Source organism: Malus sylvestris, chromosome 16 (assembly GCF_916048215.2).
Source record: "Malus sylvestris chromosome 16, drMalSylv7.2, whole genome shotgun sequence".
Taxonomy (NCBI): Eukaryota; Viridiplantae; Streptophyta; class Magnoliopsida; order Rosales; family Rosaceae; genus Malus; species Malus sylvestris.
In genome coordinates this window covers 19049335-19073876 of record NC_062275.1, presented here as the reverse complement: position 1 = coordinate 19073876, position 24542 = coordinate 19049335, and the positions used below count along the sequence as shown (strand labels likewise).

Below are 24542 nucleotides of genomic sequence, written 5' to 3'. Positions count from 1 at the left end.
TGGATCTCCAAAATTAATGTTCCAACTTGTTACTGTTATAAGATCATCTCCAACTCTTGGGTTAAAACCTAAATTTGTTAACCCAGACAGTTTAGATTTTAACCCAAAAACAATTTTTCTACTCCAACCTTTCTAGGTTAAAATTTTAGTCCGAGATTCTTAAACAATGAATTTAGGATAATTTTAAAAAAAAAATATGTAGACTATCCTAATTTAATTTTATGAACATTTTAACCTAAAAATATTTAGATTCTAATAAATATTGAAAAATCACTAAACTGACATCATGAAATTCATGAAACACTATAAAAAAAATATGAAACACCTGAAAGATTTTTTTTTAATTATTTTAGTCGTCAGATTTAAATTTGGACAATTAGATCTTCTCTTCTTTTTTTACCATTGGATTTAATCATATTAAATATTAGTCGTTGAATTCAATGAATTTATAAATATAAAACTAAAAATAATACATATATATGTTAAGTTAGCCCACTAACCCATAGGAAAATTCTGGCCTCTCCAACAAAAATGAATTTTTAGTTAAAACTCATATTTGGCCCGAAGGTTGGAGTAAGTTGGAATAGGTTTAGAACTTTAAAGAGTTTTATTCCAAGAGTTTGAGTAAATCTACTCACTTGAGCTATAAGCTCAATGCGTAGCAAATGTACCCCTATTATCAAATTTCAAATATTTTCTTTCGTGCCTAAATGATCTTTCCACCATCAAACTTTTATACAAACATGGGCAATCCAAGCACATGTATGTTTGGATAAATGGTTTAATCCAATGAACTTATTTGTAGATGTATCAGAAACAATGTCATTCAAGCAACGTAAGAGCAGTTCTTCGATGGGAAAGGCCCCTCCAGGCTATTCACTATTTAATCTACCCAGTGAACATTAACTGTCCTTAATGAACAGTAACTGCCTTTTGCATCTCCACCCTTACACTAAATAGCCCTGTTAATAGGCAATAAAATATTAGTATCTTTTTTATTTATAAAATAATACAAAATAATTTAATTTGTAATTTCGGATAATATTTTTAATCGTTCTCATTATACCAAGTGTCATTATTCGAAAAGACAATTATTGGTGATGGATTTCGATAAGATTTTTATCCAATGCCGTCATGCCACGTGTCATTACCTTTTCAGAATCGTTGAGGATAGATTTCCGATAAGATTTTTAACCAATCACATCACGCCACGTGTCACAATCTGTTTACAATCTTTAAGGATATATTTCAATCAAATTTTTAACGAATGACAGCATGCCACGTGGCATTATCTACAATCTAATCTTTTATGAATCCTCCATATAATCCACCATCCATCCTCATACATATCACACCAATTTTTTTAAGATCTCTATCATTATTTATAGTTTCTGCTTCCTTCTTCACCAAAATCAAAATCTGTATCATTATTCATAGTTTTTGCTTCCTTCAATGTCTTCTTCTTCAAGGATGATGTGGGAAATCAATCAGCAAGAGGAAGAATTGTTTAACCAATCAGAAGGAATGTTCAATCTTTAGGTGGCCCAAAATGAGAGGGAAGAGGATGAGGAGCGTAAAAGAAGAGATGACGAAGCAAGAATGGGCAGAGCCTCACATTCCCATCGAGTCATCCAAGTTGTGGGTCAGATTTGCAGGCCTAACCGTTCCGGAAACCTTGATAGAAGCAAGCAACAACGAGGTATGGAACTCTTGGACAATTATTTTGTCCATAATAGTTCATTCCCTGATACGCACTTTAGACATCATTTTAGAATGGAACGACATTTGTTCAACAAAATCATGATTGCTGTTTGCAACCATGATTCTTACTTTGTGCAAAAGAATAATGCTTTTGGTGTTATGGATCTCCTTTCTGAGCAAAAAAATATTGCTGCCTTGCGGATGCTTGCATATGGAGCATCTACAGACCAAGTAGATGAGATAACGAGGATGGGGAAATCAACCATTCTTGAGTCCCTAATGAGGTTTTGTGGAGCAATCAAATCTATCTACACCGCAGAGTTCCTCCGGAGACCTACTGACATGGACTTGCAAAGGCTTCTGAAGAAGGGCGAGATGCAAGGTTTTCCTAGGATGATTAGAAGCATCGACTGTATGCACTGGACCTGGAAAAACTGTCCAAGTGCATGGCAAGGCGCTTATGGGGACAGAAAAAGAGCAAAAAGTATCATTTTGGAGGTGGTGACATCTTTTGATACATGGATTTAGCACGCATTTTTCAGGGTTCTGGGAGCTCAAAATGACCTCAATATCCTTACCCAATCTCCAGTGTTCAACGATGTTCTGCAAGGAAAGGCACCAAAAGTCACGTACTGGGTCAACGGACATAAGTACAACGGGCCATACTACCTAGCAAACAGCATTTACCCAAGGTGGTTATCGTTTGTCAAAATAGTGCCACGTCCGCGAAGTGCAAAGGAAAAACACTTTGCAAGCTATCAAGAAGGGTGCAGGAAGGATTTGGAGCGTTGTTTTGGTATCCTCCAAGCTCGATGGACGATTGTTAGGGGTGCTGCCAAAATGTTTGATGTAGAAGATGAGTACAATTACGATGTCATTGATGAATATGAGCCAGACACGATGAACAATTCCATAACACAAATATATTGTACTCATGACGCCACCGAAGAACTCGTGCAACACAAGCCATTAGAAATGGATGGACGTTACAATGAAAGGCTCATTCAATGATATACTGCACTTCAAAGGCCATATACGCACAATGCCTGGCAAATTGACTTGATAGAGCACCAGTGGAAATTGAAACAAGCTCAAGATACTTAAGTTCATTTAGTGTGTTTGTTTTTATTTGGTGTGTTTATTTAATTTTATTTGGTGTGTTTCTTTTAGTTCATTTAGTGAGTTTTTTATTATTTGGTATGTTTATGTAATTTTATTTGGTGTATTTATGTCATTTGAATAAAGATTCTCTTAATATAAATAAAGTACTAAATTCAATAAATTGTAAACAACATAAAGTACTCTATTCAATAAATAATAAATTACAACCCAAAGTTATTGGAAAATTATGAGCTCCGAGTACAAAAAGTACTCTATTCATCATCACTTAACCAATTTGTGGTGATAGGATGATCTTCTCTTGTCATGCTAGGATCATCTCCTCTTGCTCACGCTTCTCTTGCACGCCTCCTTTGCACCACTTCCGCTTTCTTCGACTTCCAAAAATATTTAGAATTTGGAGACTTCCCTTCTAAAGGTGTGTTCATAATGTCACGATCTTGTTGAGCCATTCTTTCTTCTCTAACATGTTCCCTTTCTTGCCTAAGTAGCTCTTTTTCTCTCTCATTAACTTGAAATTTTCTCTCAACAACTGCAACTGTTCATGAAAACTTCTAGACTTACGGGCACAACTCTGAATTTAGGACAATCTTTGACAATATTCCAACATTCCCACCGGTTGAATGATTTGTTTTTGCTTTTGGTGTTGGCATTATACCAATCTTGTGCTTGAAATTCCTACACAATGCGGGAGAAGAAATAATTATAATGAAAGTAGGTAACAAATAAATAATACAAACAAATAATTATAATCAAAGTAGCTAACAAATAAATAATACAAACAAATAATTATAATGTAAATTTGGGTATAGTACAAACAAATAAATAATATATTATTACCTGATCTGCTAAATTTTCCCTACTTCGAAGATTACTACTAGCTTGTGCCAAGGCGTCTTTCCACGTAGTAAACGATTGGCTTAAGTAATTTCCAACGACTAGACATCGATTCCTTGGTTATTTTCCCACCAATTAATTGGTATGAATAAGACTCCACATTTCTCGCAACTGCATCTCATTACCTGTAATCGGATCATGAGTAACTTCAACCCAGCTAGTATACAACGCAACATCTTCAATAAGCGTCCAATTCGTACCTGCATAGTTATGTGGTTGAAAGTAGTTGAGAAAATATGAAATTGTGGTGTAAGGTAGAAGATAATGAAAAAGTATTTATAGAAAAGTAAAATCAATTTTTTTAAAATTTTTTAATTTTTTTTCGGATTTTATTTAAATTTTTACACTTTTTAAAAAAATTTATTCACCTAATTAATCTCTATCGTTGGATTTAAAAAAAATATTGAATTCCAACACTCCAAATTGTGCCACATGGCACAACAGTAAGATTTTTTATTTTTTAACTTTTTTTTTATTTATAAAGACGAATAACATGGACTGTTGATCTCAGATCCAATGGCTTATATTAAATAAGCTTTTTTTATTTTTTTTACCGTTAGAAATCCAACTATCCAAAAATTGTAGTCGTTGAAATCCAACAGACATGGGGAAGCCACATGACCTCCCCAACGGTAACATTTCCGAGTGCGCTGCGAGCCCAGGCCTGAAATTCTATTGGATGACACGCGCCCACGTGCACTTAAAGCCCACATGCCTGGCGCAAACAATATAAAAAACATGGCTGCCATCGTCCTAACGTCGGCCCAAGTCACATTCCCTTCGAGCGCTCGAGCCGACGACTCGTGTCGTGCCTCACCCTCGAGCCTGCTCGGGCTCGCTCGCCAACACGCGCTGGGCTTCATCACTCGGGCTCTTTGGCCCTATTCCTGCACCTGTCCCTCGGGCTGGAGCACACGTTGGAAGTGCTCTAACCCAATTGACCTATCCGACAAAATTATGTCAGCAATCTAGATTTGACACTGAACCAGATGCAACAGTTAACAAATTCACAGCACAATAGATATATACAACAATGAGGGACCTACGCCAATGACAGTACGCCCAGTATAATCACCCCGTTTGCCAAAAAGAGCCTCAAGAAATATTCCCTCTTGTCCTTCAATTACATCTGAAAACAACTTGTTCGTGGATCCCATTATCAAGCAGAGTCTCACAAAACCTTAATATGATTTATGACCGTCCCTCATTAGTTGTCCACAGATTCCATTATCAAGAAGTGTATCTACATCCTCTTGTACGTATTTCTCCATAGCTACCAGTCAGCCAAGACTCATTGTTTTGAAAGCTACGAATTTATAACAAAACATGTAGAAGCAGGCCGCTAAAGGAGAAGTACATAAATTGGTTGCCTTGCCAAGCTAAACAGCTAAATTCATTGGGAGGAACCGGGGAGAGATGTATGAGACCTCATCACCTCCCTTACTTAGAGAGAGTTCTCTGGGGATAAAGAACCCAGTTATTTCTTTCCCAACACGATGAACATAGACACAAGCAATTGACAGAGAATGAAGCGTATCATATACAGTCTCGCCTTTTTCTTCGGATAAGTTAACAGAAGCAACTGCTTTGATATAGTAACATCTATGAACTCCTTGTCAGTAACACACGATTTGCAAAAGCTGACATCAAGCAGGCGAGTTCAACACACAACCAACGTACCCAAAACATGAAAATTCTTGATTTTGCTATCAATATATAATGTGGTATGCAGAACACTCAATGAAAATGCTAATGCTATTCCAGCCCCCTCAATATGAACGATGCTCACAACATAAATAAACATAGTTTCATCTCGTCCCATATTAAAGATTCAATGGATTCAACTTCGATTTCACATCCAACACTTTAAATTGAATACCGGGTAACTTTATCAAAGTAAGAGATCACGTAAACACGATAAAACAAAACAAAACAAAACAACACAAATTTGATACGCCACGTAATTTACAAAAAAAGAAGAAGAATTGAGCTGCAAATTACCAGAAAACACAAGTCCCAGCTCCCCCCTTGTAGCCCACAAGCACTTTCGCCTTCTCCTTCTCCTGCACAATGTACTCCTGAATTCGCTTAGCTTTCTCTGTCATTTCGGCAATTGCCTCCTCCGTCTCATCAATGATCTGTTGTGGAAAATTCCTCTCCAAAAAATCAAACCACTCCCCAAGCGTCATCTTCTCCAAGTCACAGCTCTCATTTACACCTGAACCACTCCCACTACCGTTGTCGCCCTTAACGCCACTCCCACTTCCATTGACACCGATTTCACCACTTCCACTTCCTTTCTCACCCTTTTCACCACTCCCACTTCCATATTTACCCTTTTCGCCACTCTCTCCTCTAACATTTAACTCTTCATGTCTCTCTTCCTCCAAATTCAGCCCTTTCGAAGCCTCTTCCTCCTTAACATCAAGCTTATCACACACCGGTACCTCCTCCGGTACATTTTTCCTCCTCCTTGCACCAACATGGGTCCTTTTCGGCTCAACGTTCACTCCTTCACTATCTACACCAGAGTTCTCTGGAATCTTCCCCAATTCCTCAATCCTGGAGCTCCGAGTTTGCCTCGTACTCACCTGCCATGCCAAGTCTTCCTCTGCAGCTTCACTCTTCAAAACCCTAGCTCTGGGCGGTCGGCCCCTCCCTCGTTTCCCTGCGACCTCAATTTCCTCAACGTTCGCTCTTTCCACCTCCGCTTTCTCCTCGCCCTCCTTCGCAACCCTACCTCTCCGTCCCCGACTTTCCAAAACCGGCACCGCAGTAGCTTCCGCTGCCGCCGCCGCACGCCTAGGGTTCCGTCTCAGCCGGCTCTCTTCGTAGCCGGCGATCTTCACCTCGACGGAAGTGTACTCACCGATTTTGATTTCGTCGCCGTCGGTGAGATCCACGGGCGTATTTGGGGGGATATCCAACCCATTCAAAACCGTGCCATTTGAGGAGTCGAGGTCTCGGAGAACCCATTTGCCCGATTCAGATTCGATGGAGAGGTGCTTGGAGGAAATGCCGGACTCTTTGATCGGGAGGTTGTTGCCCCGAACAACGCGGCCGATTCGGATCTTGGATCCGGGTACGAATTCTAGGGTTTCGCCCTTCCGCGGACCTTGAACCATTACCAGTTTGAGAGCTGAAGGCTCCATTTTTGGCAGGGAAGAAAGGAGGGAAAAAATTTTGAGTTTTGAAATTCAGGCACGCAGAAATGCTTTCAAATATTTTGAGGTTTTTCTTTTTCTCTCTTCCTTAAATTTATAATCCAAAGCTAAATTCCATTTTTGTCCTCACTTCTAGAATTCGATTTGAATCTTACTTTGCCAAATTCAAAAATAAAAAATTTACTCTTTGAAACTCAAAATTTGTTTCAATTTGTCTCTTGAAACTCAATTTTAATCTCATTTTGCTCCTGAAATTCAAAAATCGTAATTTACTCTATAAAACTCAAAATTTGCCCTACATTGCTTTAATTCTATTTTGTGAGTTTGATTTGAAAGCAATAGACTAATCAATTTTTTTTCTATTTTTTTTCCATCTTTGCGACTCAAGCACAGCAACAAAAAAAATTTCCACATTCTTAATTTATTATTTTAAACTTAGTATTTTTTTTATTGTTAAATGTTAACGCATAGTAGAGATTTATAATCAAATTCATTAGCACATGTGGCATAGTTTTATTAGGTGGTGGGTCAAACATATGTTTGGCGATTTTTGAATTTCAAGAAGAATAGAGTCCACAAGTCAAAGTAAACGAATTTTAGGTTTCAAGAAATAAAGTGACGGGTCTTTTCAATTGTAAGTAAGATCAAAATCAAAATCTATGGGTGTGGCTAAAAATAAGCTAAAAAAAAACATTTGTGGTAACCACCGGATATCGGCAGTTGGAAGTTAAACTTTGATGACTTTGTTAGAGGTCTAGCAGACGCTGGATGCGTAAAAATTTTCCATGGTCATGACCATGACAACAAGCTAGTTAGGCCAAACCATTGAGCCGGAATCCCGCTTATAGGCCCAAAAAAACCTCCACCCATCTCAATCTGCTTCTGCCGCTCCCAATTCAAAATCGGAAACTCACAAAGCCATTCTTGTAAGAAGATTATATAGTCACTACAAGAAGTGTTTGTTTTGTGCGGAAAGTTATGCATAAAGTTCATTCCTTTCAATATGTGCTTCACATTCACCCCAAAAGAAGTTTGTAAAAAGAAAACAGTCAAAACAGATGAGCATGAGTTAGTAACAATCTAAACGCCGCTAAAAAAATTTCATGATACGTACACTTACTGGGAGTGAAACCTCTCGTTTTGGTGAGGACAAGGATGATGTCACAGAAACTTCCAAGTGGGGCGCGTGGCACTTGTCCAAGGCATTCCAATCTCTAAGACGCCCTTCATCCATTTAACCCGGCTTACAAGTTCCTCCAAGTCTAGAATCGCAGCTTCTAATGTATCAGACTTCGTCGAATTTAAAACTATGTTCCTATCCGTTTTCATTTTCTTCAACGACCCATTGTTGTCAACTCTATCTTCTCCGGCTGCAGTTCTTCGCATCCCCTTTGGCTCACTTTTAACATGCGAACTTGAAACACTATCTGAGCAACTTGCCTTCGCAATCCCACTATCTGCCATATCGGATCCAACATTTACATCTGGTGGTGGTTTCTCCATAGATTTTATAGTGCCTAGAGGTTGCTTTGCCATTTCCTCTAATCCTTTGGGAGGTTGTAATGAGCTAGCAGACACGTGAGAAGAAGGTGAACGATGTGATGCTGTAGCAAAAGCTTGGAGACACCTATTTTCATCACCCACAGCATGGAATGTACAGCTTGGAACTTCCCCTGCAACAACAATAATCCCCTCTCAATCAGATCCATCCTGCTGGAAAGAAAAATGAAAGACAAGATTCAAGAGAGGAAGTTAGGGTAACATTATATGTACCCTTCCATCTTCTTCAAAATCATGGATAACTAACCAAAATTTCACTAGAACATTCTTATAGCCCTTGATCTGCTTTTCTTCTACAACTACTTAATATGACACCATTTTAATGGTTATTCAAACGCTTCATACTTAGATCTGACTTCACCTCTCCACATCAGCCTTAACTGTGGGGGAATTGAACCGAGAAACATATAATGTTTGTTCCTTGGATACTTAGAACCCATAATTTGCGTTCAACATTGCCTATACCGTCAAAAGAAAAAACATTACATAAACCTACAACAACATTAATACAGCACAAATCCAGTGGTCAATTACGGCTGGCCAAGTAACTTAAAAAGACAACACCACAATTGTGGGTAGACTGGTATAGCTTACAGCTTTCACTACAATTTATGTATGGGTTCTACCTCTTGGATAACTAAAAGGTCAAAATCTTAATGCATATGAAGTCCCTTACCAACTCATTCTTTCAACTTCATTTTCCTGATACTGAGGATATATATTTCACATTCATAACTCTCAAAGCAGTCTTTACTATTTTACTAATCAACTTCTTATTGCTAATCCAAAAAGGAGCTCTGTTTTCGCCAATTTGAGGCGTATTGAGTTGCATCTGAAACCCTTCAAGCAGGATTGACAATCCCCAAAACCAACAAAGGCTTGAGAAGATGTATGACTGTCGCAAACTCTGAAGTTTCCAGAAGCAACCATATTCCATCGAATTACAAAATTGTTTCCAGCCGTACTATCTGATTTGAATCTTTCTTCGTCAATTGGAGTTTAATTATTTACCAGGTTATAAACTGGCCAGCTATATGTTTATAACTAATAAGATCAAATCACCACCTCATAGTCGTATGGAAAATATCATTTCCCTTAGGATTCATCTATTAGGAGCAAAAGAAATAGACCATTGCCCCAACAGTCCTACCAAAGAAAAAAAAGTTCAATAACATGATGTACAAGTATGCATCTCCAATGGCTCCAATTTTATTTTATCTCAATCAATTGTCACAAGAAGAGGTCGCACTTGGTGCGATGGCAAGTGCCTTCGCCCATGAGCGGTAGGTCTCGGGTTCGAGACTTGGGAGCAGCCTCTCCATAAATGGGGGTAAGGCTAGCCGACATTCACCTCTCCCAGACCCTGCGTAAAGCGTGAGCCTTGTGCACTGGGTACGACCTTTTAGTCAATTGTCACAAGCCCTAGATGTTGAGGTCAGAAGGCTAATAGAAAATAATAATATGCATGCATGTATATACGTTGTTGAGAAAATATGTATTCGTAATTGATTACCAGGCTTCATTACTCGAGCACAAGGATGCACACATTCACTCTCCTGCAACCAAAAAGGCATTTCAAAATAATTCAGAAATTGAAGGATAAAAGAATTGTTTTTCATTACTTATTAGGACAGAAAGCATCAAAACCTGCATGGTAGAAGAACCACCTAAACACAAGGTAGAAGTAGCTTTAAAATATCAATACAAAATTGACCTAACACTACTAACATCGGTGACAAAATGGAATCTTGTTTAGCCAAAGGATTGCAGCATTTATCATGAATCAGGATGATGGCCTGGCATTCATTTTTAGAAAGACATGAGGTATTGTTTCAACCCCAATGAAGAAGAAATATAACAAAAATTTGACGTATTTTTTTCAATGAAGGAATGCTAGAGGGTTAATACCCAAAGTGCAACACCAAATTAACAATGAGAGAGTTGTCAGCAAAAAGAAAAGAGTTTTGTAACTTCACAATTGATTTCATGCATGGCATTCATTTTTAAATGCCAATTCCTGAAGTGACACGTCATCATCATCAGGTGATGGGAATGTGGAGGCTCCTTGTCAGTTTCTGACAGTTCAAGCTGATTGAAGGTAGTATTTGAAACAACTCAGTTATTAATCAATTTAAAGTTTGGCAGTAATATCTGATAATTCCTCTTAAACGGAAAAAAAAAAGATACAGAAATATGAATGGGCTGCAGGTACCATGGGTGTGGGTACTGTCCAACCATTCTCTGGAGACCAATCCAAGGATGGGCGCAATTCCTTGGAAGAAACTTCATAGGAATATCCTTCACCATCTGGAGGAGGTGGCAAATCAAACTGGAAAAACATGGAGAATACCAATTAGTAAATAGAAGCTCTCTCTTTCACATCAAAGTAACTATAATTGAACCAAGAAAATGCAGCTACATCTCAGTTGCACTAAACAAACATATTGCCTACTCCCGATGCAAGAGTGTTTTATGTAAGTTAACTCAGGAGCTCAGGTAACATCGTGTATGGCATAGATTTGTAATGAATTAAATGACTCGGTTGAGTTTAAACAATGTAGAGCAATTAAGCGAATTAGAGGTCATAAAATAGGGTATGTGATTATTGCAGTTATAACATTTATTAACAGTGTGCAATTTGAAGGGGGGAAAATGCTTAACGCCTCATACAATGAACACATTGAGAACAAGCATACTAGAGTTAGCATTAATATGTTGAGAGATACAAAACCCACCTTAAGGCTCTCATTCCCCAATATTTCTGTTATTCTTCCGGACCAATAACAACCATCCTTCCACCAATCAACTAAATCTCCCACTTTCCAATCATCGTTGACAATAACCACCACTTCTGCTCTGGTATTGGCATCAGGTATTGTACTTCTATTATAGATGGGAGGAAACCGAGGACGCAACATCAATTGCACTTTTAATGACTTTGACTTCTTACTAAGACCAGGGATTTTTTGATATACTCTTGTCCACTTCACTTCTGCAGATAAGAGCAACAATATGCAGAAATAAAAAACATCAGCCTCACTAAAATATTTATTAACTTGATAACTAAGAGGAAAATAATTCTTCAGAGATATATATAGAAACTAGGCAATGACTACCAGTGCTCATCGTAATATTCTCTCTTTGTTTTCCATTCAAAACAAGTAACAATAAAAGTAGCACACTCTTGTAACGAGGAATCATACATGCATTTCACATACCATATTGTTTTGGTATGTGAATTCTTACATTGTAATTACTTTAAAATACTTTTTTTAAAAGAATTGGTCAATGTGCACTTGATAATGTACAGGTCTATTAATACTTTTTTCTTTATAAAAGAACAGGTCGATTAATAAACACAACAAACATAGAACATAAGAGAATAAGAGTCTGTTGTTTATATTGCCAGCCAAAACTGTTTTGAGACACCACAACCCAAAACATAGTGAACTTTAATACCGGAGCTAGCTGATGATATTGCCACATTTAGCATTAATATGTTGATGTGGTCCATGGTCTTTGATGTGATTGAGGGCTGTATTTGAGCTGTCCAGGATTAATTACTACATTGTAATTAAGCTAATGATTAAATAGTCCACTTAGTTGAAGATTAAGTCAGCTGTATTAATCATTGAGTATAAACATACTCACTACAGTACGGAGATGCTTTATGTAATCATTTTACTAGTAATGAAATTCTGATTCTTGTTGTTGCTTGCTTGTGCTTTCTACAATGAAGGTTTTTCTGATTTCTCATCCATGGTATTGAAGCAGGTAGGTCCACATATCCGTATGAAGCTCAAAGGCCGCACATGCTCCACGTCACCCAATATGTGTTATCCATGTGCTTGGCTTGAGTGTTGCCACACATGAAGGCGCGTGTGAGTGTGAAGTGTTGTCCCACATCAGAAAGTTAACGGACCTTGCATGTGTTTACAAGGAGTTGGGTCACTCCCCCTGTTGCCAATTGGTTTTAGGGTTCCTTCAAACTTAAGCCCCTCATACATGTGTTTGGCTTGAGTGTTGACACATGTGAAGGCGTGTGTAAGTATGTGAAGTTGTCCCACATCAGAAAGTTAACGGACCTTGCATGTGTTTATAAGGAGTAGGGTCACTCCCCCTGTTGCCAATTGGTTTTACGGTTCCTTCAAACTTAAGCCACAAAAAAATGCTCATAAAGGAAATATACCCACAGATATCACTTACTTTCATCAGGAAAGTCAATATACTCCATGCTAGACGACAATCGAGCTTGTCTCAAGCCGTATTCCTTTATCTGGATGATAATAAAAATATTATCAGAGAGCATGGTATCATTTTCTCAAAGATTTTTATAACAAGCATAAACAATGGAACCAACCTCAACCAAATGTATGGAAACAATCTCAAGCTGAAAACATCATATAAATGCAAATATGGGCTTTATAAAAGCAGATGGACACCTTAAACCATAAGTCATTGGAAGTTACATCATACACCCAATTGTTTCAGCAAAGCATCTAATGGTAAGAGAAGTAAGAGGAGATTGATGGTAGTATTGGTAAAACCTAACTATGTATATGTAGAATAATTCAAGGTTGAGAAAAGTAAATCATGCAACACATAGATCTAAAGGCTTAGTTGTAATTGCAAAAATGCTACCTAACATTGCAAAGTAATCTGTTCTTCATTACTGGAAGACGTACAGATTTCATGAAAATAAAAATATGCAAGGAAGCATAGAAGGCTTAAGTAAAAACAACACAAAATCTACATACAAAGAAAAAAAAAATCTTAAAGAAACGGGGAAAAAATACCAACCACAATAATTCTCTTCAACTTACATAGTTATAATAAACACCACTTTTATTGAAGAAGAAAGAAATACATAACAAGATGGATTCAACTTCCATCAACAGTATTACACCTAAAAAACAAACACACACCCAAATCTTAACAATCCTTGACAACACTTAGCAAGTAGCAAATCAATCCAGATAGATCTGACTAAGGTACAACATTAAAATCTTTATAGAGTAAAGCCCAAAGTGAGCAAAGAATACAAATCTATACTGCAATGAACTCAACTAACCCTCCTCCCTATTATCCCAATTTGTACCCGCCCCGCCAAGGTTCTAAAAGTCGCTAGGCGCTAGTCGGGCGGCGGACTGGGGCCTAGCGCCTAGGCGGCTAGGCGGGGCCTAGGCGGGAGCCTAGGCGGACTAGGCGGATTTAAGTAAATCTACCATATTTCAGGTAAATAAGTGTCTGCTTCTACTTGAAATATATATAATTTCATCATAAACTACAAAATAGAATGCATATATATCATGAAGTATTGGAACATAATGAAAACATGTGAAATAAGGATATAATGTTTGTTCATTCAAGTATGCAACAAGTCTCTTACAATTTATTGGAAAAAAACAAAATGCAAAATGAAAGTTATGTATTTTCTGTCTAAGTGAGTTGCAACCTAGGCGGGCTAGGCGGTGGGCTGGGGCCTAGGCATTAATCGGGGCGGGGCCTAGGCGGGGATTTTTAGAACAGTGCGCCCCAAAAATAAACTACCATTTCTCTCTGATAATGAATATAGACCATAAAATACCAATGCTGGGTGGTTCAAGTGGTAAGGAGCTTGTTCCCCTTAAGCAAGGTCTCGAGTTCGAGCCATGTGAATGGAGAAGCCATCATTGGGAAAGCTTGCCCCTCGAATGGGGTCCGACCCGGCTTGAGGGAATAGTCCTCGCCTACGTGCGGGGGATACCCTGGATTCATCCAAAATATAGACCATAAAATACAAGTAGTTTCCTCCAGCTGCTCTGCTAGCCTTCTTGAAAAAAATACCATGCCATCCCACCAGAATCTAGGCCATAGAGCATGCAACACTCAAGTGTTCACGGAGAAAGAAACCGAAGGGCCAACAAGCATATGAAAATGTATAGTGTAGAAAACGACTAGTCACACATTCATTTGCTTGCAACACATTCAGCACTCATTCATAAGGAATAATCCTTGTTTAATAAAACTTTCCAACATCAGAACCTTTTCTAATGAGAAAGCAAATGCCTAAGCAAAGAACAAGGCCTTTAATTACCTAAATGGTCAGCAACTTCTCCGTGTATGATGTTAAACAGAAAATAAACGAGCCCCTCTCATATATAGTTGAGAACTAATCAGACTTCCGATGTTGTTCGAGCTTTGATCTTAAGGATAAATCTGGAAAAGATTCGATATACTTAACCCAAAAAAACAATAATTCTTATGGAACCCTATACATCTTAGACCATGTATATATTTGCTAGTTTCCTACTTGGGTCTTAGTCATTTGGACTTGCTGCCACCAACGAGAAGCATACCCTTTCAACTAAAATGCTACCAACTTCTCATTCGCATGACATGGAAGAACAATGAATTTAAAATTTATTTCATGTTTATTTAACCAACCAACTTCCCCTAGTTATTCTCTACTAAATTCTGGTATCTCCACCTTAAATTGCGTTTCTTGAAATCTCTGCCGATAGTTGTTGTCGCAGGAATCTATCTAGAACAGGTTGGTCATATGTTTGTGTTGGTTTCTTTGCCTCCCAACGATCTTATCTAGTTGACAAATAGTACCAAGATTTTTTTACTCTGAATCTGAAAAGGCGTGATATACTAATACAACAACCAATACCTTGGTAAAAGGCCATAACTTGTCAAAATTCAATCTTCAAAACTGCAGTTTTGTCCCTTTACAATCTACTTTATTCTCTTCCATAAACAGACTTCAATGTTTCCGAAAAAACATGGATGACTCTTTCCATACTCCTAATTAACTGCTTAGCATTCATTTTACAACTATCAACACTGAAAATGAAGAGACGAATACTAGAAACCGAAAACTAGTAATCATAATTGTAAGAAGTAAAATCTTCGAGTTCAAAACACGCTTGGAGCAAAACAAAATTGATCACCAATGGATATTTGCCAGTACTATTAACTGTGATCGTTACCTTACATCGGAACCACGCACCGCGATAACCCGGGATAAACGACCTGCATTCAACCTCTTGGCCAGCTTCAAAAGGTAGGCCATTCATGCCCATGATGATCCGTCAACAACAATATACCTGTGACATGAACATTTCTGACTTGCATGCAAATTTTTTGGCGAAAAAGAAAATGCACAATGATTCGAACATAATAGTGAACGATTCACTACGGTAGTACTAAAAATGGGCAATTTCGGCGATATATCGAGAATCTGAGGGAACGACATGGAGAGGGGGTGAAGCCTATTTCTTCACCCTCCATCGCCCATAGTCTGAAATATCAAACCTAATATCGCCAATAACCTGAAATATCGGGAAAATCGTAGTGAAAAGGCCTGAATTTCTGGAAAAATCTGACCTGTATTTCACTGAGCTCTGCGCAAGGAGTTGCAGAGGCGCGTGCCTCGCCGAGGGAGAAGACCAGCCGCCTGCAACCCTATTTTTCTATTCAGTCTATACGGCGTCGTCTCTTCGTTTTGGGGTACTACCATATACAAAAGAGTAAATTGTACAAATGGTCCCTCAACTTTAATCAAATTGGAGCAATGGTCCCTCAACTAAAAATTCATTACCATTGGTCCTTCAACTTATCAAAATGTGTAGCTATAGTCCTTTTTATCAATTTTGTCAAAATTTTGTCAAAATAAGCTATGTTGGAATGACCATTTATATAATTAGGGTCCCTCAACTCATCAAAGTGTATAATTATGGTTCTTTTCGTCAACTATGTCAAAAAATTTGTCAAAACGAGTTATATTGTAAGGACCATTGCTACAATTGGATTAAAGTTAAAGGACCATTTCTCCACTTGAATTAAAGTTCAGGGACCAATGGTAATGGATTTTTAGTTGAGGGACCATAGCTACACGTTTTGATAAGTTGAGGGACCAAAGGTAATGGATTTTTAGTTGAGGGACCATTACTCCAATTGAGTTAAAGTTAAGGGACCATAGCTACAATTTACTCTATACAAAAACGATTATTTTCGTATCTATACTTTGGAGAAAGGGTGGACATTTGGAAGTTGGAACTAAAAACCGAAATCGAAATACGGACAAAATTGGACCGCACTAAACAGTTTGATTTTTTGGAACTTTAACAAAAAGTTTTCGGTACTGTTTACTTTAACGAAAAACCATATTTTTACACTAAAAAGTCAATCCTAGTACTATTCACTTTACCCTTTATTTTATTCTTATCATTAAAACTTAAAGTTTTCAAGTCCTTTTTATTAGTTTTTCTTTTAATTTTTGCAATTCTGGAAAGGTTTCGATTTGCACCAAACTGAAAGTTCAAAAAAAAGGATTTGGTTTCAATGTTTTATCTCTGGAACCGAACCACACCACATAATATAAAAAAGTTTAATTTAATACTTGTAGGCCCACTTTGGTACTTCTTTTTTTATCAAAAGTTCCACTTTCAAGTTAAGCAACAAAAAAATGTTTGTAAAAATAAAAGTAATGATCTCTAGATAACAGTTTTTAAAGTAGCATATGATTGTTCTTAAAAGATATACGTTGAAATGAAGGAAAACTTATTTATTGATATCCCCGATAAGCTACAAATATGTACATATACATGAGTCAAAATAAACAAACAAGATGGAGCCTTCACAAAGGTTGCTTAGGAGAAGTCTCAGCAGTCGGTAGAGCCCCAGAAAGAGAAGGCATCGAAGGGGGATCATTCGGAGCCTCAGTACTGGACAGAACCCTAGAAGGAGGAGGCATCAGAGGTTGATCATTTGGAGCTTCATTACGCGGTACAGCCCCAGAAGACGAAGGCAATAAATGCCTTTGGAACAAACCCACAAATCTCTGATGATCAAGTAAAACCTGACCATCAGTTTCCTTCATCTGGTCAAGCTTCCTCTTCATGTTTGTAGCATAGTCATGTGCGAGCCGGTGCAACTGTTTATTCTCATGCTTGAGCCCTCTAATCTCCTGTTTGAGACTCATCACTTCGGCCGCCAATGATTCAACTTGGCGGGTTCGAGCAAATAGGCGTTGGGCCATATTAGACACAGAACCTGCACATTGAACACTGAGAGCCAGCGAATCCTTAACAGCTAACTCATCAGACCGTTTGGAAAGTAGTATGTTATCTTTGGGAGTGAGAAGGTTCATGGCCACCACCGCAGCGGTCATATCATTCTTCATCACGGAATCCCCAACGGTAAGAGGACCAGTAGGGGAGACGAAGGATGGGCGCCATATGTTGTCTGGAGAAGGCGAGGCTGCCTCTTCAACAAGGTTCAAGTCAAAACGACGGTCGGAGGGGCCAGACATTTTCAAAGGTGTTGAAGAGAGAAGAAGTCGGACAAATCAAGATCTTAGAAGTGCAAGAATGGAGCTTCTACTGGTGGAGATTCAAGTGTGCTTTGGAACTTAATGCCAACCCCTATAAAAAGCTGCACTCGACGGAGCTTCAGACATCGAAGAGGCGCCTGCTCAGAAATCGAAGAGGCGTTTGCTTTCTCAAAAGCTGGGCTGCTTAGAGACCACGAGGGTGATCTCATAAATCGAAGAGGTGTTTGCTTTCTCAAAAGTTGGGCTGCTCAAAGACCATGAAAGCCGATCTCAGAAATCGAAGAGGCGCTCGCTTTCTCAAAAGCTGGGCTCCTCAGAGACCACGAGGGCCGATCTCAGAAATCGAAGAAGCACCTACTTTTTCAGCCTTGTCAGCACCTGTCACACGCACACTCAGCTTTGCGGAAATTATGGGTATTCTGTCGAAGACTTCTGGGGAAGTAGAAAACACATGAATCTTACTGTCTAATCACCCACTTCCCACACGCAACAATAGCTCATGGGTACCACAGATAACTCTGCCAAAGTTGAGCACGTGAAGCTTGCAGCTCCCACTACATCGCTCTGACCAAGAAGGGTAAAAGAATAGCAAAGAAACAGCACTAACAAAGTTTAGACCCATAAATTTTGAAGGTCTTGCTACCATATTATTACCCACAAGGGTAAAGGAACAGTACCACTGCTGGATAATTGGAAAGTCCCTGTGTGTCAACCTCTGTGCCTCGTGGCAAGGTAGACTAGCAAACATGCCCAACCTTTACTCACATTCGAGAAAACACTCACAATAAGATTGCTTGCTCCAAAATCGAAGAGGCACCGTCCTCCGAATCTCGAGAGCTAGACTCCCAACATGACTACTTTCTCAAAAATCGAAGAGAGGGTAAAGGAACAGTACCATTGCTGGATAATTGGAAAGTCCCTGTGTGTCAACCTCTGTGCTTCGTGGCAAGGTAGACTTGCAAACATGCCCAACCTTTACTCACATTCGAGAAAACACTTCCAACAAGATTGCTTGCTCCAAAATCGAAGAGGCACCGCCCTCCGAATCTCGAGAGCCAGACTCCCAACATGATTACTTTCTCAAAAATCGAAGAGACACTGCTCCCCGAATCTCGAGAGCCAGACCCCCAGCATGATTGCTTTCTCAAAAATCGAAGAGGCATCGTTCTCCGAATCAATCAAAGAGGCGCTCGCATTTTCAAAAGCTGGGCTGCTCAGAGATCACGAGGGCCGATCTCAGAAATCGAAGAGGCACCTACTTTTCTAGCCTTGTCAGTACCTGTCACACGCACACTCAGCTTTGCGGAAATTATGGGCATTCTGTCGAAGACTTCTGATGAAGTCGAAAGCACATGAATCTTACTGTTCAATCACCCACTTCCCACACGCAACAATAGCTCATGGGTACCACAGATAACTTTGCCAAAGTCTCTGCCAAAGTTGAGCACGTGAAGCTTGCAGCTCCCACTACATCGCTCTGACCAAGAAAGGTAAAATAATAGCAAAGAAACAGCACTAACAAAGTTTAGACACATAAATTTTGAAGGTCTAGCTACCATATTATTACCCACAAGGGTAAAGGAACAGTACCACTGCTGGATAATTGGAAAGTCCCTGTGTGTCAACCTCTGTGCCTCGTGGCAAGGTAGACTAGCAAACATGCCCAACCTTTACTCACATCCGAGAAAACACTCCCAACAAGATTGCTTACTAAAAAAATCGAAGAGGCACCGCCCTCCGAATCTCGAGAGCCAGACTCCCAACATGATTACTTTCTCAAAAATCGAAGAGACACTACTCCCCGAATCTCAAGAGCCAGACCCCCAGCATGATTGCTTTCTCAAAAATCGAAGAAGCATCGTTCTCCGAATCTCGAGAGCCAGATACCACATACCACTTTTTCAAAGTGCTCTGACAGAGTTAAAACATGTGAAGCTGGCAGCTCCTACTACCGTGCTATGACCAAGCAGGGTAAATGAATAGCATTACTACTTGTTGTTAGGGAGACTCCTATATATATCGACCTCCATCCCCAACGGACAGGCAGACCTGCAAAAATGCTTAACCCTTCCTCATATCTGAGAGGGCACTCCCAACGAAGCCTTTCGAAATATTCAGCTTTCTTTCCCCCCGATAATACCTCTGCAAACAAGCTATACTAGAGCAAGAATATCTCATATCATCAGGGTTAAAAGCAAGAGTATCCCATATCATGCTTTTTCCCTGTCTTTTCCTTTGGCCTTGTTTTTACCTGCAAAACAAGGAGAAAGAGAGCAATCAGTCAGCACTTGAAATCAAGCTCCCAACCAGGAACTGACTGCCTGGAACCCCTTACCTGATTACTTACCTGGCATTGCTCTCGAGTACTCATCTTCAACATCTTATGTTTCCAGGGAAGATACCGCATCTGCTTGAGGAACAGATAGGGCAAGTGCGAAGGATACAAGGAAGCATGTGGAGACAAGCGTAACAGCACACGTGCCTATACATCCATTACTCTGTCAAAAGCAAAAGTATCCCATATCAGCAGGGTCGAACGTACTCTAGATTTGATGGACTTGTTTTGACCCTCAAATTCTTCAGTCGGCCTTATACTCTGGAGGAAACCAGAAAACCCTCCAGCTCAGTTCAAGAATAAGCCTGTGGAAAGTTACTTCTTCAAAAGCAAAAGTATCCCATATCATCTCTTCTCATTTTTCTTCTCTTTATCCTTCATGCTGCTGCAAGATGGGGAGAAGGTGAACAATCAGCCGGAGCTCTGATTGCTTACCTTGTCTGTCACCTCTTTCAGCAGATCCCCTAGCTCGGCGACTTGGGGGACTCCTACTACATGGTTTGTATCGCGCTTGACCAAGCCTGAAACTACAAGTAAGCTTCAAGTGAAATTGATACATTACCTTGTGCATCTCCACCAGTTAAAGATACCACCCCTGGATGGAGGAAAAGTACTTCCAGAGAAGCTGCCACATCTACCTATGAGACAGATAAGGCAAGTCAAGATGATACCACACTCCGATACTTAGAAGTTTCGTGATTACGAGATCATTCTCCCACAATATTTCCTAATGTCATTTGTACTCTAATGTCATTTGTACTAAATCATTCACTTGTACTCACTAAAGGAGAGCTTAAACCTATGTACTTGTGTAAACCCTTCACAATTAATGAGAACTCTTCTATTCCGTAGACGTAGCCAATCTGGGTGAACCACGTACATCTTGTGTTTGCTTTCCTATCTCTATCCATTTATATACTTATCCACACTAATGACCGGAGCAATCTAGCGAAGATCACAAAAAGCGACCGTTTTCGCTACCTAGGATCTATCTTGCAAGAGAACGGAGAATTAGATGGAGATCTCAACTATAGAATACGAGCTGGATGGATGAAGTGTAAGAGTGCATCCGGCGTGTTGTGTGACTGTCGTAGGCCACTGAAGCTCAAGGGAAAATTTTATAGGACGGCAATAAGGCCAGCGATGTTGTATGGCACAGAATGTTGGGCGGTGAAACATCAACACGTACACAAAATGGGTGTAGCGGAGATGAGGATGCTCCGTGGGATGTGTGGGCACACGAGAAAGGATAAGATTGAGAATGAGGATATCCGAGGTAAAGTAGGAGTAGCCGAAATTGAAGGAAAGATGAGAGAAAATCGGTTCCGGTGATTTGGACATGTGCAAAGAAGGCCGACTGACGCTCCGGTTCGAAGATGTGACTACGGGACAGAGGTTCAGGGCCGAAGGGGTAGAGGAAGACCTAGGAAAACTTTGGAAGAGACTCTAAGAAAAGGCTTAGAGTACTTGGATCTAACGGAGGACATGACACAAAACCGAGCGCAATGGCGTTCTAGGATTCATATAGCCGACCCCACTTAGTGGGAAAAGGCTTTGTTGTTGTTGTTGTAGGCACCTTTTACTTAGGGCTGGGTTTTAGTATGGTTACCAAACCCCCCATACCAATTACCATACCAAATTTTTGATTTGGTAAAATTTATTACCATTACCACATCAAACTTTAGATGTAATAAATTTCAGTATGTCAAATAGTGCGGTTGGCATGGTCTAGTAATACTAATTGCCTACCTGGACCACTTTTTTGGGTCAAAACCTTTTTCTTTCTTTTTTAACCCAATTCAAGGGCAAGACATTTTTTGTACCTTTATCACATATACTGTAGTCTAACTTCATCAATCATTCACAATTCACATATATATATAATAAATCAAATGATGCATCAAGATTCATGATGAAAATTAAGGTTACAATCCAAATAGAAGTTAGGTTTATAATCCAAATAGAAGTTAAAAATTCAAACCAAATAAAAATTGGAAGTGGATCTAAACTTCAAAAAATAAATATTAATTAATCAAATTTTCAAGTTTTAGATGTAGAAGCATTTGGAGTAGGCATTGAACTTATAGAAGATAGAGGTTGAGTTTGTGTCAAACCTACATTACAAACAAAGAAAACATATTAGTAGCATTTAGTACAAGAATTAAAGTTAAATACCATTTAATATTACTAAAATATTATATAGATTATTTATATATAGATATAAATAATATTATTATATAATTTATATTTTTCGGACAATACGATAATATCATTGGTAATGGTATTGAACACTAGTATTGTACCATAAAATTTCGGGTTTGTACAATACCGTGACACACCCCGACCCGAGATGTCCACTAGGGCTTCGAATCAAGTTGTGATGGCCGACACCTAGAAGATGACGAAGCCGTAAAGTATGATGATGTGGAAAAATATGAATAAATTTAAACTTAAGAGTGCCTAAATACCAAAGTGCGCTGTTGAGCTGGAAGGAACCCACTTCACACGTGACATTAGAGTATAAGTAAGTACAATAAAGTGGATTAAGAATCATACCCTCAAAAGAAATCTCCAATACTAAGATTTGCCACGAATCCGCGACGATAAGAAAACTCAGCTAATAAAACCTGGAAGGTGAAAACAAAACAAGGGTGAGTGGCTCTAGAAATAAAATTTTTAATAGAAACCTTCTAAAACGTTATAACCCCTCGATGCAACACTTGTATAGTTTCCAGAAAACCCTATCACGTATCAATGTGAAATAAAAAATATATCAACATTAATTCCATAAATATACTACGACACAGCAATTCATCAATAATATAAATAATCATGAGCTCAATAATCTATATTAGCACACAAGTCAAAGTCACATATAGTGACTTGTATGACTCCCTCATATCTCATCAATCAAGGCTAGCACATAAGTCGAAGTCATCTATAGTGACTTGTACGACTTATCCATATCTCATCAATCAATATCCCAGTAATATGTCAGCCAGATCCACCTCTTGTGGCCTGTATGGCTGAAGCCATAGCTCATCACATATCCCTGCACATGAGTTGGAATCACCTATTGTGGTTTGTACAACAGGCTGTGTGTAAATAATTACGCTCAAGTGCTACAATCACGTGAAGGCTGGGCGAAGTATTGCAAGTCACCTACAAGTTGGAACCACCTAATATGGTTTGTACGACAGGCTGGCACCTACCTTGAATCCAAGGTGAGCGTGTGGTGCAAGAGGTGAACGATCACGTAAAGGCTATACTCTGTCCTCGGGCGAGAGCATTAACACCGGAGTGCAGGGTTATGAGCTTTAAATGCATCTAATATGGCATGTACAACTTATAGACAACCTGTACGACAATGTCGGAGTTGCTCAAAACATAAAGATAGTCATGCCATCATTCAATCGTTCCAATTAAAATGTAATTATAACCATGTATCCCACATTTCACAACATATACTCACCTGAACTTATCTGTGCATCTTGCGTTCATCTTCGTACTTTAAAGCATTCACAATAATTATGCGCAAAAATATACTTATGGACATGCCCTGATGCAATCCAAAACTTAACCATATCGTAGTGTTTCCAAATATATATATATATATATATATATATCAATAATGTGGCATAAAATGTACAATCTATAATGCCTTACTCCCGAACTATTAGTTTTCGGGAATAATTATCGGTGACAAACTCAACTAAACACTAATTTAACTAACTATCAATACTTACAATTCTTTACTTCAATTTCTCTATCCTTCACACAATAATTTATGACCAACATCCCATCATTAAATCATAAGGTTAAATCTTACATTTTCCACCAATGTCCCTTACATTTCGCAATTTCCCAAACAAGGCTATTATCTCAATTATTTAGTCTCATTTATGGTATGGCTGCATCTAACGTCTCATTAGATTGCCTACGTACCCTAAACAGAGATCAAACCATTCGTAGTTCGCATCAATTATTTGTAGGTAACATGCATATGGATATACCATGACATAGTCTAAACTCCACCATCTCATAGTACTTTAGAACATATAAATATATATAACATGGCACAAATTACTTAATTCAATTTAAGAGTATTTTTGAAATTATCAATCATGTATATATATACGATAAAAAGGAAGAGATCTACTCACCTAGAGTTTGCCCTACCATTTTCCTAGCATGTACCTCGAGGCATCCCGGACGAACGGCGCCTAGGACAATTTTCAAACCACATCTCAGAATCCTTATCAATAGATCATGTAACTTAGTAAAACACATCCCTAAAGATGTTTTAGAATGATTTTATACCAATTGATCAAAAGTCAACCGTTGGTCTATGATCGACGGTATGATCCATAACTCTACATAACTCGATCCGGAAGATCCGCTCTTCAGATTTCCGATCAGAAACTTCCAAAGATCCACATTATGCTTC

At 38.8% G+C, this 24542-nt stretch overlaps 2 protein-coding genes and 1 long non-coding RNA gene across 8 annotated transcripts; all 3 read right to left on the bottom strand.

Moving 5' to 3' along the window:
- Positions 1-2979: 2979 nt before the first annotated feature.
- On the bottom strand, positions 2980-7124 carry LOC126607806 (FHA domain-containing protein At4g14490-like). 6 transcript variants are annotated; one of them, XR_007617706.1, is made up of 4 exons: positions 5719-7113; positions 4272-4659; positions 3661-3917; positions 3333-3498 (listed from the first exon to the last, which is right to left on the bottom strand). XR_007617706.1 is itself a non-coding variant. In XM_050275525.1 (2 exons), the coding sequence occupies exons 1-2, from the start codon at positions 6867-6869 to the stop codon at positions 3381-3383; spliced, it is 1269 nt and encodes a 422-aa protein (XP_050131482.1). In that variant the 5' UTR covers positions 6870-7124; the 3' UTR covers positions 2980-3380. The 6 variants fall into 6 exon arrangements, 2 of the variants coding, with proteins under 2 accessions (XP_050131482.1, XP_050131483.1); XR_007617708.1 differs by having other exon boundaries at positions 3843-3917; XR_007617707.1 differs by having other exon boundaries at positions 3661-3842.
- Positions 7125-7839: 715 nt separating this feature from the next.
- LOC126607807 (uncharacterized) lies at positions 7840-15953 on the bottom strand. The gene is made up of 7 exons (XM_050275527.1): positions 15813-15953; positions 15416-15532; positions 12648-12717; positions 11177-11433; positions 10654-10770; positions 9955-9997; positions 7840-8554 (listed from the first exon to the last, which is right to left on the bottom strand). Exons 2-7 carry the CDS (start codon positions 15506-15508, stop codon positions 8043-8045), a joined length of 1092 nt encoding a protein of 363 aa, XP_050131484.1. The 5' UTR covers positions 15509-15532; positions 15813-15953; the 3' UTR covers positions 7840-8042.
- LOC126607808 (uncharacterized) lies at positions 10392-10645 on the bottom strand. Its single transcript, XR_007617711.1, has 2 exons — positions 10554-10645; positions 10392-10516 (listed from the first exon to the last, which is right to left on the bottom strand). It is a non-coding gene; the product is annotated as an uncharacterized LOC126607808 (long non-coding RNA).
- Positions 15954-24542: the final 8589 nt, after the last annotated feature.

Excerpts from the sequence above, each read along its gene's own strand:
- LOC126607806 (XM_050275525.1), bottom strand. The coding sequence starts at position 6,869 with ATGGAGCCTTCAGCTCTCAAACTGGTAATGGTTCAAGGTCCGCGGAAG. Across the intron at positions 3,499-5,718 it reads GCTGGGACTTGTGTTTTCTG|GAATTTCAAGCACAAGATTG; the intron begins GTAATTTGCAGC and ends CGCATTGTGTAG.
- LOC126607807 (XM_050275527.1), bottom strand. The coding sequence starts at position 15,508 with ATGGGCATGAATGGCCTACCTTTTGAAGCTGGCCAAGAGGTTGAATGC. Across the intron at positions 10,771-11,176 it reads TGGGGAATGAGAGCCTTAAG|TTTGATTTGCCACCTCCTCC; the intron begins GTGGGTTTTGTA and ends ATGTTTTTCCAG. Across the intron at positions 8,555-9,954 it reads TGCTCGAGTAATGAAGCCTG|GGGAAGTTCCAAGCTGTACA; the intron begins GTAATCAATTAC and ends TTGTTGTTGCAG.